Source organism: Typopeltis vanoorti, chromosome 10 (assembly GCF_054136105.1).
Source record: "Typopeltis vanoorti isolate ZY-2024b chromosome 10, IOZ_Tvanoo_1.0, whole genome shotgun sequence".
Classification (NCBI taxonomy): domain Eukaryota; kingdom Metazoa; phylum Arthropoda; class Arachnida; order Uropygi; family Thelyphonidae; genus Typopeltis; species Typopeltis vanoorti.
Window position 1 is genome coordinate 92689714 of NC_143558.1, and position 19648 is coordinate 92709361.

Below are 19648 nucleotides of genomic sequence, written 5' to 3' on the forward strand. Positions count from 1 at the left end.
AGCAGGAGGCCGTTCTCATGCTTCACAACGCTATGCCATTTTCTATCTCCAGATTGCACAATCCAGTTAGCACATTGTGATATCTTTGCTGTTTGGTAGTATAGAAGCATGCAGTTGAATTTGTTCTCCATACCTTATCAAATTCCTGCCATGTACCCTCAAGGGGCATACAGGATATGATAGTACTACATTAAAAATTTACATCATTACTAACTTCCTATCTACAATTTTCCTCCAAATCAGTCTGTTACTTGTCAAGACTCCAACATTATCAGATTTTATATTTCTATCGTCTAAGGCACTTTGTACCTTATCAATCCACCTATATACTTGATTTTCCTCTGGGTTTTTTTTTGCTGCCAACCTGGCAGAGAACACTTGTTTTGCCAATATTTCCTTGCCCATTTTGTTTAAGTGACCATACTACCTGAGATTAGCTCTACTAATGCATTCGTGAAGGCTGATAATGTCAATTTCTTTCCTAATATCCTCATTTTTAATATGATATTGCCATTGATGCCATCTGTTCACACCTATAATATTTCTCAGGACTCTCATATCTGCAGTTTCTAGTCTTTAGTCAAGTGTTTTACTTCTGACCCAGCTCTCAGATCCATAAGTTAAAACTGGTTTGACCACTGTGTTGTATACAGCTAATTTAGTGTTCCGACTAATTTCTCTCTTATTCCATATGAATTTATTCAATTGACTTCCCACCATACCAGCTTTGCTGATTCTGTTGTCTGTTTCTATATTTAATTTACCATCTTCAGTAAAAATCGTGCCTAAGTAGGTGAAATATTTTACTTGTTTCACAGGTTCTCCATTCACAACACAGTTGACATTTTCAATGATTCTGCCTATTTTCATTGTCTTTGTCTTTTTATTGCTGACCTTCATACCATATCTATTACAACAGCTATTCAATTTAGTCAGAGAATCTTGCAGACTTGTAGCGGATTTATTTAGAAGTATAACATCATCCGCATAAAGCAAAGAGCTGACATTAACATCTCCAATTTTGATATCAGGTTTAATACCACATTCCTTCATAATGTGATCCATATAGATAATGAATAACAGAGGGGATAATGTACATCCTTGTCTCACACCAGATTTAATATTAAACCATCTTCCTGTACTTCCTTCAATTTTAACTGCTGACTTACAACTCAAAGACAAAGTATTGCTTGATATAATGCCCCACTGACACCATATAACTGGAGCATATTGAATAGCTTTTCTCTTCACACCTTGTCATATGCCTCTTCCAAATCAACAAAACTTAAATACAGATCTTTGTTATATTCCCATGATTTCTCCACTATTTGTCGTAAAGTGAAGATCTGATCCTGACAGCCTCTATTTGACCTGAATCCAGCTTGTTCTTCACCAAGCTTCCACAATTCTTCTCAACTCTTTCTCAAGTATACTTGCATAGATCTTGCCAGGAACACTCAGTAGGTAAATACCTCTGTAATCTCACATTCAGTTTTATTTCCCTTTTTATATATGGGTACTATTAGAGCCCTACTCCAATCATCGGGAATTCGTCCCTCTGTCCAGGCATTCTGAACTATTCAGTGCAGCCACTGTAAGACTTTTATACCACAATACTTCAGTATTTCTGGTCGAATATCATCTGCTCCTGCTTCCTTTCCACATTTCAAGCTTTTGATGGCTTTTTCTACTTCAAGTATGGATATGTATACCTGTTGAGTGTTTTTTACCACTGCACTCTCACTGCTTGCAGTGAGAGCGCAGTGGTAAAAAACACTCAACCAATTTTTTAGCTCAAACACTCATTTAGCAATTTTTCGAAGTAATTACTCCATACTTCAAGGATATTTTTTCTCCTGTTTTCATGTCACCTTTATCATCTCTAACTCTTTTTACAGTGCTCTTTCCTCCATTTCTAAGCTTCTTAAACAACCTCCAGAATATTTTGCCACCTTCTTGATATTTATTTTATATGTTTTTGCCAAAGTCCTCCCATGACTTTTTTTAGCTAGTTTTACACAGTGTTTAGCTTTCTTACATTTGTCTCTGTATTCTCTAAATCACGAGCTGACTTATTTGCCAGGAACTTTTGATATGCTTTCTTCCTTTCCTTCACTGCCTCTCTAACTTCCTGTGTTTACCATGGAGTTCTAATTTTTCTATCCTAAATCAACTAAATCAGACAACTTCACCACATGCCTCTCTAACCGAATCAATCGGGGTTTTCTTCAAGGCTTACCACTGAATCTCCAAGGTTTGGTTCCTGTTCCCAAACTCTTTCATTTTTTCTTCAATAATCTTTGTTTATTTCAGTCAACAGTTCACATCTGAGAACTGTTCAACTTTTATTCGCTTTAAAACTTTCTTATATGTTATTTTTTTCAATATGAAATTCAATTTTATCCTGCTCAAGACTAAATAGTGATCACTTCCAATTTCAAATCCTCTGTACACTCTGGTGTCCTGCACCAGGGAGAAAACATCACTATCAACAATAACAGTCAATGAGACTATTCTTATTCCTTGCCTCTTCTCTCCATGTGAATTTGTGCACATTTTTATGTTGGAACATGGTGTTAGTAATAACCATTCCATGTCCTGAGCAGAAATCCAACAGGCATTTGCCATTATTGTTAGCTTTGTTCTTTTCTCCAAATTTTCCCAAAATATTTTTGTGTGTCTGACAATCATTTCCTACTTTACTATTTAGATCCCCAACAAGGACCAAGTTTTCCTTTTTCATTGTGTCAGTTGCTTTTTCTAAAGCCTCAAAAAAATTCCTCCACTTCTATCTTAGCAGAACCTTCTGTGGGAAAATAGGCACAAATAAGTCTCATTTTCCAGTTCCCCATTCTCATATTTGTCCCCATCACTCTACTTGAGACTGCCTGCCATTCAAGAAGATTAGCCTCGTATTTTGTGTTGAATACTATCGCTACTCCTTTTTTCCTTGATTGTCATTGCCTGAATATAACATTTTGTATTTATTGCTCAGAAAGATCTTGCCAATTTTTTCTAGACATAATAGTCACCCCTATTATGTCGATCTGGTACTTATCTAATTCCTCAGCTAACTTCATTTCTGTGCCATTCAGGCTTCTTATGTTGATAGTACTGATCTTTAACTCTGGTGATGTTGAGTTGGAGTGTGTTTTCAGATTTGTTCCAGTAGCTGACTTTTTGCTGTTCGCCTTTTTCCCTGGCGACAATAACGGGGAGCCTTGTTTAACTGGGCGACGCCCCAGCTAGCATGAAATTTTGTCATGTTGTACCATCATTTTGTATTTTGGTTTAAGCCAATAAGAATACAATTTGGTTGGCTAAATCCCAAATTGCCAGCCCATCCTCGTTCGTTCAGTATCCAGGTCGATACCCAACAGGGTGCACCACGAGAAGGTGAGAATTTGACATTTGGTCAGAAGCCCCGATCGGTTCTCTGCATTCCTTTAAAGGCTATGTGGAGGTCTCCTCTCAGTTATACAGCTTTGACCCTTTATTTGAATTAGAGTGAGTGCAATATTGTGGATTTATATTAAAAAATTTTAATTTTTTTTCACAAATTCATTTTATTAGCTACTATAATAAAAGATCATTAACTAACTAGATATTTAATATTTATTAAATATGTAGTTTGTTTATATGACATTTTGGGGGAAATTCAATAACTGTAGAAAAACAGTTGAGTGATTTTGTGCTGGGTATGGTGGGTGATTGCTCAGATGTGATAGTAGGGCTTGGTTTTTAAAGTGGGTGAATGCACTTGAAATGTAGTGTTATCCTTCTGATTATTATAAATAAGTAGCAGCACTGTGATTCCTGGAAATTCACAAACTAAATATAACACATAGTATTTCACTTTTCATGCTCTGCAAGCATTAAGAGAAGTAGCCATTTTATATTTTAATTAACAATTAATTTTTAAATCGTTTGAATATTGAATTAATTCATGCCATTTTGATAGAAAGAGTAAATTCAGTTGCAGTGGTATAGTTTTTCTTGAGATATATTTTTTATGATCATTAGTAATTCATTACTAGAAATTACAGAAAATGGATTTTTTTAAAACCTAAATTTGTCTTTCTCAGAATTTTCACTTTACTTTTATAGGAAGAAGAAGAGAACGTGACTTCAGTAAGTGCTAAGAATTTCCGTAACTAAATCTATAGAAAGACATTACTAACAGTATTGATGAAGTCATATGAAGCAAAATTTCATTAAAGTTTTTGATGCATAAATGAGGACTAAATTTTTAGTGAGATATCATCTCGGATGAATCATATCATTCTCACTTTATATGTTACTGCCTACTCATGTCATTTGTAATAGGACTGAGATATTAATTCTGCATCGGTAGGCAAGGGGAAAAAAAAAATTTAATCACAAACTACACCAATTTCAGCTTGCCAATAGATACTTTAAGTAAGCATCTTTTCTTGTAGTAGGATCCTGTGAGGATATCTACTTCATGCTGAATATAAGTACAACAATATGAAGAAAGTATATGCATGGCATATTTTTTTTTTAATCTATTGAAATGAACTGATCTGTATACAAGGATGAGTTTACCAACAGTTATCAAACAAAGTATGCGAAATTCTAGAAACAGTACAAACTTGATGTATTATATATATAATGTGAAGGATTACATCAAATTAATATTTTTTCAAAGACTGCAAAATATATCATTGTTATGTAGAAATTGGTTGTTGTGTGGTTATATATTTCTTTAACAATGAGTCTACCATTAATAGAGCAGTTGGGTGCAGGGCTCATAGAGAGATGCTGTCAAAATATTTATAATGTATGTTTAGCAATAAACTAAGTGTCTGATAGTTTATTTCAAAATAATTAAGATAATTAGTAACCTGCTCCTAATATAACTTTGCTATTTACAAAACAGCTTCCCTCTAAAACCGACAATTTCATAAATTCTCATTGACTGGCAACAGATGCCCTCTAAATATGGGAAAATAATTTTGTGTACTTCTTATATAATTAATGTATCATAATTTATTAACTTGCTCAGTAGATGTGTTTTTGAAAAAGCATTTTAACTTCTGAAATGTACAAAAGGCGTAGATGAACTTACCTCAGCATGGTGAATTGTTAATATTTAATAAATTATTAGTGTGGATTAAAATTGCATATTAAAAATAAATAATGCGCAGTGGATGTCTTTCTTTGGTCTTGTAAGTCCTTATAGTTTGTTTATGATACCTATGCATACTAATTTTCTTTGACACACAAACTTTTTGTTTTCATGTATTCTAAATAAATATAGTGGCATTTCATAATCTTTACTGTAACACTATTTGATAGGGATTAGGAAAACTCTTAACTATTAAAGCTTTGTAATAAAACTTTTATACTTGTTCCCTTTTTAGAGATTCTCTGGGAGAGGGAGGGGGACAAATATATGGTTGGCTGCTTAGTTACTCAGATATATAGTTATTGAAATATGTTTAGACAATACTTCGGTCATAATATTGTATATTCATCTATATTTAAGTTTTTTTTTTTCGTAGTATAAAAACAAAACATAAAAATTTTCTTTTTATGCAAATTGTCAGTTACTATTCATGGGAAAACAGTTGGGGGCAACTTAAATAGTATATTCAAAGAGAAAGATGTTGCCAAGGAAAAATACAGTAATAAGATTTTTCTTATTGCATTGAAACAGTCCATACATTATCCAGCCCACTAGAGAAATTGCTGAAAGTTATGTTAGCATTAAAAAAAACTTGACCTGAGCAGTTTGTTGCAAGCAGCATTATGAACTGTACAAACTTAGCGAATTACAAAACAGAATTTTACTTTAAAAATATCAAAAAAAAAAAAAGTAGCACATGTAAATAACATTTGTGCCAATACAAAGAGAACAAATTATGAAACAACTGTAAAAATGATTTTATGATTTATTAGGAAAGTAGTAACACTGAACATTGACAACATTTTTATTCTATGAAATAAAGAATGATCACCACTCAAAATAGCAAAGGAATGTGTAAAATTTCAGGTAGCAGCAAGGTGGACTCTCTTATGGTACAGTGTCACCAGTCTGCCATCATATTATACCATCCACCATGAGGCAGAACCAAATTAAAATTTGTTGAAAGCTTTTTCACTTGGTTATACTATAAATTCAAGATGCCAAGAAATTATATTCTTGGTTTCATTCTTTATCCAAGTGCAAGCCAAAACATTTGCATGTGAAGTCACTTCACGACTGGGCTACTTGTATATAGATGCTTGTATAGTGAAGCATCTATATACTAGTCCAGTCGTGAAATGACTTAACACGCAAACTTTATTTGCTTACACTTGAATAAAGGATGAAAAGAATATGATTTCTTGGCATCTTTAATTTACAAATAAAAATTTATATTTCTATATATTTTTGCTGTACTTATATCATCATCAATTTCCTGATATGTAGCCTCAATGGGTGTTCAGGTTACTATGACAGCACTACATGATTAAGTTTACATTACTATTCATCTCCTATCAACAATTTTCCTCCATATTATTCTTTTACTTGAAAGCACTCCAATATTGTCATATCTGAAATTTCATTCTTCTAAGGTGGTTCCGACAATCAATCCACCTAGACCTTGGTCTTCCTCTGGGTCTCTTTCCTGCCATCTTGGTATCAAATACCTGTTTTGCTAACCTTTCCTCAACCATTCTAGTTAAATGGCCATACTGCCCTGCTTACACATTCTTGAATACTTAGTGTATTCATATATATATATATATATGTATATATTATTTTTAATCTCATCCACAAAAGGTTGTTAATCTGCATTTCAAAATTATATATACATATTTTAAAAATTTATATTTCATAAACTTTATGAGAACACATTTTTAGAGGCACTTGTGTCATATCATATTTTATTTGCATTTATAATACGTAAACACAAACGTCAAATAATAATTAACGTACAAACATTTTGGCTTGAAACTAACAAACTATTGTCAGTGTAAGTAAAAATTGCTACACAGGGTTAGAATGCTAACAATGAATTGCTTAAAACAACATTAGCCACATGTACTTAATGTGACAACAGAGAGATTCAGTTAAAAAAAAAAAAAAAATTGTGATAATGAAACTGCAATTGTTTGAATTTCAGTTAGGACAGTGTATTGAGGCTTCAGCACTTGCTTTAAATACATTTTATTTAAAGAAAAACAATGATGAAGTAATTCAGTTACTAACATTAAGATTCTATGATTGCACTGTGCTGTGCAAAACCAGACTTTTCGGGTTTATTATAAAAAATGTAAGATCGATGTTCATAAGTTCTGTTCTTCCACAGAATGAATAGTTTGTCCAAAGTAAAGAAATTTGCAGTCAAAGGGAACTTGGTAAGTGTGTCTGGAAGGATAAGAGGAGACCATCTGTCCTTGAAAGAAGGTAGCAAGAACGAGAGTTTATTGATTAGAAAGAACGTTGATATTAAGTCATATTTCTTTAAGATTCTTGAAACATGTTCAGAAATGCTGGAGATATATAGAATTAGAACTCTTCATATGGTTTCTTGGAGATGGCATATAGGAATCACAGATCTGCTATATTTGTCTTTTGCAGAAACCATATTTTAACTTAATGTTCTAGATGTTATGAATTTATATCTGGAGCACTTGAAGAATGGAACATGAGAGGGTTGACTGCCGATTGCAGTTCCTTCCATTTGTTTGAAGAGTTTATTTTTGTAACTGAACTAACCAGAGTGAATTACAAAATCAATTTTTTTTTTTTTTTTTTACTTTTTCAGAAGGAAGGATTTTGATATTAGCTGAAGTGAAGTATCAAGGGAGAACACATTGATAAATAATTTCACATCTAGACTGATCATAGTATTAGCCTGGAAAATCTGAATTTTTGATGACTAAACAAGAATTTAATTTGTAAACTTAATGGTCTGGTTCAAAATTTGAATACATAAGCTGGAGGAATCTATACAGTCTATGATAGGAAACAAAGGGGAATGCCATCCTTATGGATCTTAGGCAATCTGTAAAAACAGACATCTGAGCAGAAGTGCACTTGAATTTTTTGATTGCATCATTATATAGACTTGTGACTTCTGCTACCAGAGTTCAATTTGTTGATTTGGCTGTTAGTAGGATTATGGCTAATTTCTTGATATGTAGATCTATCTCTTGGAAGAAATGTTATTGTTTTATTTTAATCAGATGAACCTGTGACTACAGTGACACTTCCTTTGTCAGCTTTTGTGATGGTAGTTCCACTGAAAAGATTTAAAGCTTTGATTTCGGAAAATGAAATGTTGGAGGACAGAGGTTTTGCATTTTACTACCCATTTGTTTTCAGGCATAAATTATGATGGTCGCTGCTTTGTGAATAGAGAGTCAAATTTCCTTTCTAGATGTTACTTATCTTTATAGAAGGAGCACTATAGTGAATATTTAGCTACATGTAAAAGTATATTTGAGAAAAAAAGATCTAGGATAGAAGCAGTAGATTCTTGTAGTTCAGAAATGCATTGGAAGCTCATGTTTTACTGTTCATAAATGGTTATGTGCTAAGACAAGGCCACCGTTAAAAGTATACAATTGGTGCTAGAGGATTTAATTGTTATGTTAATCTCACTAAGTTAGAGTTATTTTAGAGTCAAGGCGATGCTTCAAAATGGTAATCAAACTTGTAACTTACCTTGCTTAACCTAGAGTTTGCTTATTTCCTGATTTTGTTGGTCAGTTCTTTCCCATGCAGGATAAATAGTGTTTTTAAAGGCATTTATGCTATATGAAATATTTTATTTGCATTTATAACATGACCACAAAAAACCCTGAATAATAATTTATATACAAATATTTCAGCTTGAAACTAACACGACATCATCAGCATGGGTAAACACTGTCACACAAGGTAGAATGCTGTTTAAAATGATATTAGTCATGTTTATACATATGTGACAACAACAACAACAACAAAAAAAAAAAAAAAAAAACTAGTGATTAAGGAGAATGGGACTTTCTCATATTTCTGACAAAAACATACAATCGTTCAGATTTAAATTAAGGCGCATGTTAAGTTCTCAGCACCTTCCTTACATAAATGTATTTAAAGCAACAGTGAAGAAGTAATCAAACTTGGCTTAGCACAGTATAGCATAGACGCTGAACGTAGAATCTTCTGATCAAGAACTCAAGTTCTTGATTTTTCACTCTTGCTGATATTTTGAGGAAACGTTATTCTCCTCAATACAACTTCTGGGTACAATATATTGATATATTTGCATTATATGCAAATATATCCCAGATACACTATGTTTTTCTAGAAAAAATAGGCTACATCCTCATAAAATTCACCATGGAAATTGAAAAGAGGATAAACAGACTTATTTGGAGATTTTGCTTTCCCTTTTGGTGAACCTTATTATTTCACTTCTGTATACCATAAACTAACCTTCACAGGTCAATATCACATAATTCAGCTCCTCTTTTTCAAAAGATAAGCATTATAAAGCATTTGCTACACTGCACATGGTGTTTGTTCCATTCCTCAAGTGCTCCAGCTATAAATTCATAGCATCCAAAATATTATGCTAAAAAATAGTTTCTCCAAAAGGCAAATACTGTATTTCCTCAAATATAACTCGCACCCCTGATTTTAATTTATAAAAAAAAAATGAAAAAGTTTCCTCACACACGAAAAAAAAGTTTAAGCACGTTCATGTCGCGGCGAGCGATAGTAACTTGTTCCCTGCGGTAAGCAACACACTCTCCCCAACAGCCACTATACCGGAGAGACAAGAAAAATAAGTAGTTTTTATTGTAACTCTGAATAAGGTACAGAGACATTTGCAGTCTGTGTAATATATTTCTCAACAAATAGTGCAATTAGAGACACCTGGGATAAAAACAGCACTAACTAATGAATCCCATGTCCCCTCCCACAGAAACTATGCTATATAGACTCAAGCAAAACCATATGTTGAACCAGCAAACACAGTATCTAACTAAAAACTATTGTCCAATTTTTCAATTACACGAAATAAGTGTGTGTTTGATTGAATTTGAAATTTTCGATGTCATTAAGACATCACAAAAGCTAACTTCAAATAAAATTCTGCGAATTGAAACATGCCATATATATAATGTGTGCGTGAGTCCAGCTCGTCACGAATATGACAAGCAAACAAACAGTAATAAAATTCAATAGAAGGGTTGAAACTTTGTGTGAGTCGAGCCCGTTCAAGCGATGCAGAAGCAGTACACAAATCGTAATGAGAAGTTCTGTCAGAATGATAAACAGGCAAAACACCACCCCATCGAGAATGTGTTAAAACAAAGAAATATAGTGAATGTTATGGCAGTTGCAAGATATTATGGAATTCGGTTGAAGCATTTTAACTCAACAATTGTGCTTGCCTTCATCATTGGGTCGTGCAATCTTTTGTTAATACCACAGCAATCATATGCATGTCTTCATAGCTGTCCTATCTCTACTGGTCATTGCTGTCTGTTTTGTGCTCTCCTTTCATTTCTCATTAGTCATTTGTGAAGAATTGTTCATTATGTATCTCAAGTCTTGTAAATTACTGGTAATTTTTACTTGAAATAATTGGAAAGAAGATGATGCTATTTAGGTAGATGACTTTGACGATGCACACAAGGAAACTGCTCTCGAGGCCGGAAGTAGCAAGAGCGAATAGGAGATTCTTGGTAAGTCATACACCTTCTCAGTTTTTTCCTGAAAACTTTATTTTCCAAAAAATCCCTGCATATATCTCACACCATGATTTTTTAGCTTTAATTTTGAGGTCAAAAAGTGCAAGTTATATTCGAGTAAGTATGGTACAGCAGATCTGAATTTCTTGAACTCTAGTTCCAAGAAACTGTTCCAATTCCTTACATCTCCAGATTTCTTTAAGATCCTAACAAGGATCTTAAAGAAATATCTGTGATTGTAAGCATCTTTATTTTGGATAAACTAGTCATTCTGTAGGAGAAAAAAAGAACATGGGAGCATCGCTCTTATATAACACTTATAATAAACCTGGCTTAGTACAGCACAGTGTAAGTATCAAACATAGAATCAAGAACTCTATTACTTCATCATTTTTTCCTAACTTAAATCTGAATGACTGTATGTCTTTCCAAAAAATATGAGTCATTTTTTTTTAACTTGTGTCTCTATGTTGTCATATCATACATACAGGCAACTAATATCGTTTTAAACAATCCTACGTTATGTAACCCTTTTTTATCTACATTGATGATGACTTGTCAGTTTCAAGCAGAAATGCTTGTAAATAAAGTATCATTCAGTGTTTTTTATAAATGCAAATAAAAAAAACATGGTTAATTTTAATATGATTTTTTGTATTTTACTGCAGTGAACTAAACTTAGTGGTGCTCATACTGTACCTTCAACACAGACACGAGTGACATCTCTTTAATGGTTCTACAAGCTGTAAGGAACAAGTCAGGTGAAATATTTTGTCTCTTTGTTGCGTTGTTCTCCAAAATGTTCTCTAGTGTTTGCAGTTTGCAACTGTAAATATGGTTTTTCAAGTATCCCCAAACAAAAAAAAAAAAAAAAAAAAAAATCCAAAGGCATTTTGAGGTCTTGGAGGATATTCAAAAGCACTCTCCATCTGTGATCCTTTTTGTATCTGTACATTAAAAAAAATTTGTCTATTAGTTTAATACAAAAATATATTAAAGTTATTGATATCATTTACTATATATATTTTAGTGTATAAACATAACTTTGAAACACCTTGTATTTAGTATTGTAGGTGGACTAAATAATCTGATTCTTCTACTCTAGAAATAAAATATGGTACTTTTTCAAACCATTTCACACCTCCAATAAAAACAGGAGTTGTATTCTCACATTAGCGATAAACTGTCTCTCGCCTGAAGACTTACACAAACATATATGCAACAGTGGGATTCAAATCCACAGCCTGTTCCTGTTGGGCAGAAACCATGCAATCTATTACCTCAATCAACCAAGCCAGCAAAAACAAACATGGTTCTGATTGGAAAACTTTTTGCCACCTGAAAATATAATCCACACATTAATTAGAACTAAACATAATTGGATAACGATATAATGCTACTTTTGTTTGTAAAATAATCGATGGTAATCAATTAATTGTGAACAGTTTTGTATGTGTAAACATACACAAACAAAATCTTTTCTTACATTAGTAAAGGTTTGTGACCATTATATAAAATTACTATTAAATCTTTCATAGGCACAGTTATAGTAGTGGTAATACCAAACATGGGTGGAATTTTTATTGCATCAGGGCTCATCAAACATAGCACTTGCCATACATGTGATAACCAAGGAATTAGGAAAAGTGAAAATAAATCTGATTTTGAGAAGTTCAAAATAGGTGTTTTCTAAATATCCTATATATTTGTGTGCTTTCAAAATAAAATCTCTGGTATACTTTTTTTTTGTATACCCATTTCTCAGAAGAAAACAAACACAAGGACTGAAAAATACAAACATGCCTCATAACTTAGCTGCTTTGGCCTTAGCTGATAAGCATAACATATTTCATCTTCCTCTTATATGTTAGGCTCATTGGTCTCTCTCAATTATTTTAATCATCCTGTCATAAGATTTATTATGCTATTGTGAAGCCAAGAGATCTTCCTGTTACATGTTAGGCTCATCAGCCTCTCATAACCAAATAATGGCCTTTACAAAAAGCCTAATGAAACTTATGACAGGATGATTAAATCCTGTTTGTATAATTTGTTGTGTCTATTAGCATTTATCTGTATTCTCTGGCTAATATATCTGTTTTACAGGATGAAAAACTCCATTTCTGGGAAGAAAAACCCTGCCACCTTTATATGAGAATTAATTCAGTTGAAGGGGGGGAAAAAATTTTTTTTCACCCAAAGGGTATGCTAATTACTGACAAAGGAGGCTGTATAAAGATTATAATAAATATCAAACTCAGAATAAATGGGTAAAATTCTGATTAAAAGTAGGATTCCCACACACACACCGCACCATTTTTCAATTTAAAAAACACTACACTCTGGATTAGCGATAGGTGTTGAAAGTTTTTCCACTTGGTTATACTATAAAATTAAAAATGCCAAGAAGTTATATTCTTGGTTTCATCTTTTATCCAAGTGTAAGCAAACGTGAAGTGACTCACGTGCAAACTTCATTTGTTTACACTTCGATGTTATTATATGACACCTCCAGGGAGTCCAAAGACTCATCAAGGGAGAGTGTGCCAACAGCATCGAAAGATTGACCCCTTCCAACTACTAACCGCGCTCAAACTTGCTTAACTGTTTTCGTGAGCCATTAGTAGCAGAAGCTCTACCAATCGACCAATCTTTGCTGGCTAAGGTAAGATTAAAGATGAAACCAAGAATATAACTTCTTGACATCTTTAATTTTATATTATATTATACAATCCACTTTTTATGCCAAGATGAGAGAAAAATATGCATGCTTAATTATGGGTTGAATGGATCAGAAATAAAATTTTTCTGAAAATTTAAAAATTTTCCCAACTTACAAGTTGCCAAGTATATATGCAGGTGTTTTTTTTGTCTGCTTGAGTGAAAATCGTAATTGCAGCATACTTGTACATTTAATTTGTTCTGGATATTAACTTCTCTTTTAGCAAACATTTCAGTTTTATAATAAGTTGAAATTGTTAATATATCTACCATTTTGATGTCAGTGTTTACTTAACTAATCAATGGTATTATTAATACTTAACTAAAAGCAGTTTACTGATATGTTAAATTATATTACAGTTTCTGAATACAGGATTGTAGCACTGTGTATCAAATCAGCAATTATTAATTTTGTTCTTTTAAATGTTATGAATACCAAGGTGTGTTTATGGTGCTTATGCAATCGTTACATTTTTAATTAAATCAGATGTGACTAAATTTTTATACTCTAGGCACTGAGTCAAGAAATTGTTACCAAAGTTAAAAATATTTCAAATTTCATTTTATACCTGTAGGGATGATTTTGCATTTCATAATAGAATCTGTGCTTCAAGAATATTATATTTTTTTTTTTTCACACTGTAACTGCTCTGTATACCTTATCTACTCTGTACCTGATAATGCTGAGTAATGTAGATTTAATTTCATATAAATTTTTATATGGAGATAATTACATAAATCTTTTACAAACTGAAAACTTAAAAACTTATGTAATCAGAAGTTTTTAAAAGCATGAGTTCTTTAATAAATGAAAAGAAAATTGTGTCAAATAAAACGTGTATGTGTGTATATACAGATACAGCATTTATTTTATACAAACATCATAGGCTTTTTTTTTTTTTTTAGTTTTAAACTCATAAAAGCACAAATTTTATCTTGTTGAACTCATGTTTATTGCCCTCTATACTAATTCAGATTTCATGCTGAGAAATCTTATTCTCTAAGAATGAACTATGGTGAGCTAGTTCATGGCTATTTTTAAAAGGTAGTCTATTTTTATGCTAATTTGTTTGGAGAATGAAATGCATATTCTCACTGCAACTCAGTTTAATAAGCTTTAATGTTAATTTTACATGATTCATTTATATAAGATTATGAAGATTGCAAATATGTTAAATAAACGACTATTCGTTTTGCAATACAATCGTGTTTTTTTTATTTCCTTCCATACCATCTGAAAGTATTGACAGCGAGAATACACTTGTTAAATTTATTTAAATTGAAACATATTTTGTACCTTTTTTTCTGACAGCAATTAGAAAACATGAAATGTAAAAATATAATCCCTGAAAATAATACATTATATGTTTTTAAAACAAGAGCCAAGAGAGCATTGTAGGCATGATGTGTATACTACATAATCAGTTCAGTGTTTTGAATAACTCATAACATGGTTGTTACCATAGTAAAGGTCTGATATGTTGCTGGCCTTGCAAGCAAACAATTTATTAAACTTCCTCAAGTAATGAGGGTTTTTTTTTTTTCCCCTCCTACAAAAACATGAACACTGATACCTTTTCATAGTCTCTCCCAGTTTAACCATTAAGAGTGAATTGGATTTTTATCTTAATTGCAAAAATATAAATGGTTATATTTCTCAGAACAGTGTGCATTTACTGTATTTATTAATCTTACAGGAATGCTTAAGAGTCAAGGCTGGATAACTGAGAGGACACTTCCACATGCTTTTGGGGAATGCAGAGAACCTTACCTTCTTGTGGTGCATCCTGTTATATCTACTTGGATACTGAACAAACGAGGATGGGCTGACAAGTTGGGATTTAGCCAACAAAATTGTATTATTAGTGGCTTAAACGATAACTCAAAATGATAGTACAACATGATGGAATTTCATGCCGGCTGGGGCACTGCCCAGTTCCCCTATGAAAACTTGTTTTCGTAGGGAAACCAGGATGAACAGTAAAAAAAGTAAACTACTGGAGCAGACCCCCAACTCAACATCATCAAAGGTCAAGATTGTCACCATCAACATAAGAAGCATCAATGGTAAAGAAATGGGGCTAGCAAAAGAATTGGATAAGTACCAGATCGACATAATAGGTGTTGCTGAAACAAAGAAGACAAAAACAGGTTAGGTCTTTCTAAAGACAAGATGTTATAATCAGGGAAAAGAAGGAATAGCTATAATATTAAACACCAAATATGAGAATAATCTTGAATGGTGGGCTAATATTAAAATGGGAGAACTCGACAATGAGACTTATTTGTGCTTCTGATCCACAGAAAGTTCTACTAAGGAAGAAGTGGAGGAATTTTTCAAGGCAATTGACACAATGATAAAGGAAAAGTTGGTCCTTGTTGGAGATCTAAACAGTAGAGTAGGCAATGATTACCAGACATATAAGAATGTTTTGGGAAAATTCGGAAAGAGTAAAGCTAATAATAATGGCAAATATCTGTTGGATTTCTGCTTAGGACATGGACTAGTTATTACTAGCACCATGTTCCGACATAAAAATCTGCACAAATTCACATGGAAAGTAGAGGCAAGGAATAAGAAAAGTCTCATTGACTATGTTATTGTTGACAGTGATGTTTTCCCACTGGTTCTGGACACAAAAGTATACAGAGGATTTGAAATAGGAAGTGATCACCATTTAGTGTTGAACAGGATAAAATTGAACTTCATATTGAAAAGAAGGGTGTGTAAGAAAATTTTAAAATGAACCAAAAGTTGAACAGCTATCAAATGTGAGTAGAACCAAACTTTGGAGACTCAGTGGCAGATCCTAAAGAAAACTTTAAGCCTTAGAGGCATGTGAGATAATCTGTAAGTATAGAAAAATCATTTGTGGACTCAAAGTTAAAGCGGCAGCAATGAAAAGAAGAAAGCATATCGAAAGTTCCTGGCAAGTAAGTCAGCTTGTGCTCTCAAAAAATACAGAGAAAAAATCTAAGAAAGCAAAGCATTATGTAAAATTAGCTAAACAAGTCATGGGAAGATTTTGGTAAGAATATAAATATCAGGAAGGTGGTAAAATATTCTGGAGGCTATTGAAAAAGTTCAAATGGAGGAAAAGAGTACTGTAAAAGGAAATTGAGATGACAAAGGGGACATAACAACTCAAGCTAAAGATATTCTTACAGTGGCCACACTGCATAATCCAGAAGGCCTCAGAGAGTCAAATTCGAGATGATTAGAGTAGAGTGCTCATTGTACCCATCTATATAAAAAAAAAAGGGAATAAAACTGAATGTGAAAAGTACAGAGAATTTCTCTGTCGAGTGTTCCTCGTAAGATTTATGCAAGTATTTTTGAGAAGTGGAGGAGAAACCTGGAGAAGAACAAGCTGGATTTAGGCTAAACCTCTGTTTGGCCTGAATCAGATTTTCACTTTAGGACAAATAGTTGAGAATACTTGATCAAGGACTCCCACATCTACAGAAAAGAAACTGGAAGTGAGGACTTCATCCTATAATGATTGCAATGAAATGTTTTGAAATAAAATACTCTTCAAGGCCAGAACTTTGCATGTATAGAAGAATAGCTATAAGTTCATACGTTGGTTCTGCTTTATTTCTGACCATATTACCAACATTTGAACTGCAAAACATTTTTTTATGAATGTGTAGTTTGAATTTAAGCCAGGGATGAAATTTCAGCTAGTATTGTAATCACTTAAAGATTTGGGTCTTCATCCATTAATGTGCATGCTTAAGTGAACACATAAGTGTTGTTTGACATCGTTGGGGGGACCTAACATGGACCAATGTTATGCCAATCTATCTCATGGCTGTAAAAGCATATGAGATAGATTGGCATACCATTGGGATTCCAATCACAGCAGGATATGAGCATTCAATTAGTGAAGATCCTTTTATAGCACTAACTATAACCAGATGAAGTTGCATGACATGATATGTGAATATTGTGCCAAGTATCACAGAAACCCTGAGCATGCACTACAGCACATATGGGCAATCCGTGGGCCGGATCCGGCCCTAATCTATTTCAGCGATGTTTGTCTGATTCATGGTGGGAGAAAACATGGTGTGTTCTACTAACTCACATTAAGCTGACGTCATATGACTTGCACAAAACACACTATGTTTTCTCCAACCAAGGTCTCTTTCTCACTTTGACTAGCAGCGTGTGTGAATGTGTCAGTTCGGTACTTGCATTGGTGTTGTGCTTTGTTCAGTGCCTGCATTGATGTTATGTTCTGTTTGGTGCCTGCAGTGTAGAAGACAGTTGGTTTGACAGTTCTGAATATCGCTTATAAATTTGGGACGTCAGAGGTTATTGCAAAAAAAAAAGAAAAGAAAAGTAGATGCAGAGAATCGTCAATTTCAAGAGAACTGGACGGAGGATTATTATTTTATTCTGAATAAAGGTTTGCCTGTATGTTTGCTGTGCAATGAATCCGTATCCGTCAGCAAAGAATACAACTTGAAGAGACACTTTACTTTGAGACATGCGGATCACACAAAAATTGATGGACAACTACGAAAAGATGAAATACAGAAGTTGAAGAAGAACTTGGATACCTAGCAGCAAATGTTCAACAAGCAAAGAACGCAGCACCACAGCATTGTCAAAGCCAGCTTTGTGGTAAGCGAAAAAATCGCTAAGCATTCTAAGTCATTTGGTGAAGGAGAATTTATCAAAGAATGTCTGCTGGATGTTGCAAGTATAATATGTCCTGAAAAGAAAAAAAAAGACCGAGCATATTAGTTTGTCGAGACGTACTGTTGTCCGACGGATAGAAATTATGGCTGATGATATCAAAAAAAAAAAAAAAGTTTAAAAGAGAAGATTGCTAGATTGGAAACATTTTCAATTGCTTTGGATGACAGCACCGATGCCTCCGAAACAGCACAACTAGCAATATTTATTCGATGAGTTGATGCGGAATTTAACATTACAGAAGAATTATTGGCGCTTCGGCCGTTAAAAGGAACAACTACTGGTGAAGATATATTTGAAACAGTCAACACAGTCTTCGAGAGATTTGGGCTTAAATGGAGTTCACTATCTGGCATATGCACTGATGGAGCCCCTGCAATAGTTGGTGCACAGAAGGGATTTATTGGAATAGTTCATGAAAGAGCAATGAAACTACATATCCATCCGGAAAATTTAACGAATTTCACTGCATTATCCGCCCACAAAAGCTGTGTGCAAAATCGATTAAATTCACAAATGTTATGGAAGTTGTAGTAGCCAGTATTAACTTTATTAAGTCACGTGCACTTAATCACCGCCAATTTAAGGAGTATTTGGCATACCTATTTTCATATTATGAAGATGTGTCTTATTATTGTGAAGTGAGGTGGTTGAGTAAAGGTAAAATGTTAATTTATGATCTGAGACAAGACATTGCAGATTTTATGGACATAAAAGGAAACACAATTGACCAAGTAAAAGATAATGAGTGGGTGTGTGATTTAGCATTCCTTGTAGATATCACCGGATACCTAAACGAACTGAATCTTAAATTGCAAAAACAAGGACAATTGGTTCATGAACTGCATTGACATGTCAAAGCTTTTTTGTAATAAACTAAGATTGTTGGAAAGTCAGATAAGAACTAAAAATTGTTATCATTTTCCTACTCTAGCAACTCATAAAAATATCCCTTATAATTGTTATGGAGATGAACTGAAAGCACTAATAGAGCAATCTGATACAAGGTTTGCCGACTTCAAAAACCAAGACTCCACATTCGCTATATTTGCTTCCGATGGATGCTGATGTAAATAATGTGCCAAAAAACTTACAGATGGAACTTATTGAGCTTCAGGCGGATTTAGTGCTAAAATCACAATTTAACAACATTGCTTTGACGGATTTTTATACATTTTATTTGGTGGAAGAAAAATATACAAATTTACACGCCTTTTCAAGAAAAATCATTTGTCTTTTCGGCAGCACATATATGTGTGAACAGGATTAAATACAATAAATCAAAAATTCGGACGAAAACCTCGAAAATTCTATGCGATTATCCTTAAGTAATATTAATAAGATTAATATTATAAATAAATGAAATATGAAGTAGCAACTTGTTTTAATTCATTTAATATTAATTTATTTTATTTAATAATTTGATCTGGCCCTTGACTCGGAGACAGAATGAATTTGGCCCACGAACTAGGAAAGGTTGCCGATGCCTGCACTAGAGCATAGCTAAAGACATAAGAA

General features: G+C 33.2%; 1 protein-coding gene across 1 annotated transcript in view; it reads left to right on the forward strand.

Annotated features, from left to right (window-relative positions):
- LOC150102592 (NF-kappa-B inhibitor cactus-like) overlaps positions 1–14620 on the forward strand; it is a 107739-nt gene extending 93119 nt beyond the window's left edge. Inside the window, exons 7-8 of the mRNA XM_090399742.1 lie at positions 4108–4131; positions 11370–14620. Of these exons, the coding sequence (XP_090255868.1) occupies positions 4108–4131; positions 11370–11372 (27 nt within the window). The 3' untranslated portion in view covers positions 11373–14620. The remainder of the gene's footprint in view (positions 1–4107; positions 4132–11369) is intronic.
- The last annotated feature ends 5028 nt before the right edge of the window (positions 14621–19648 follow it).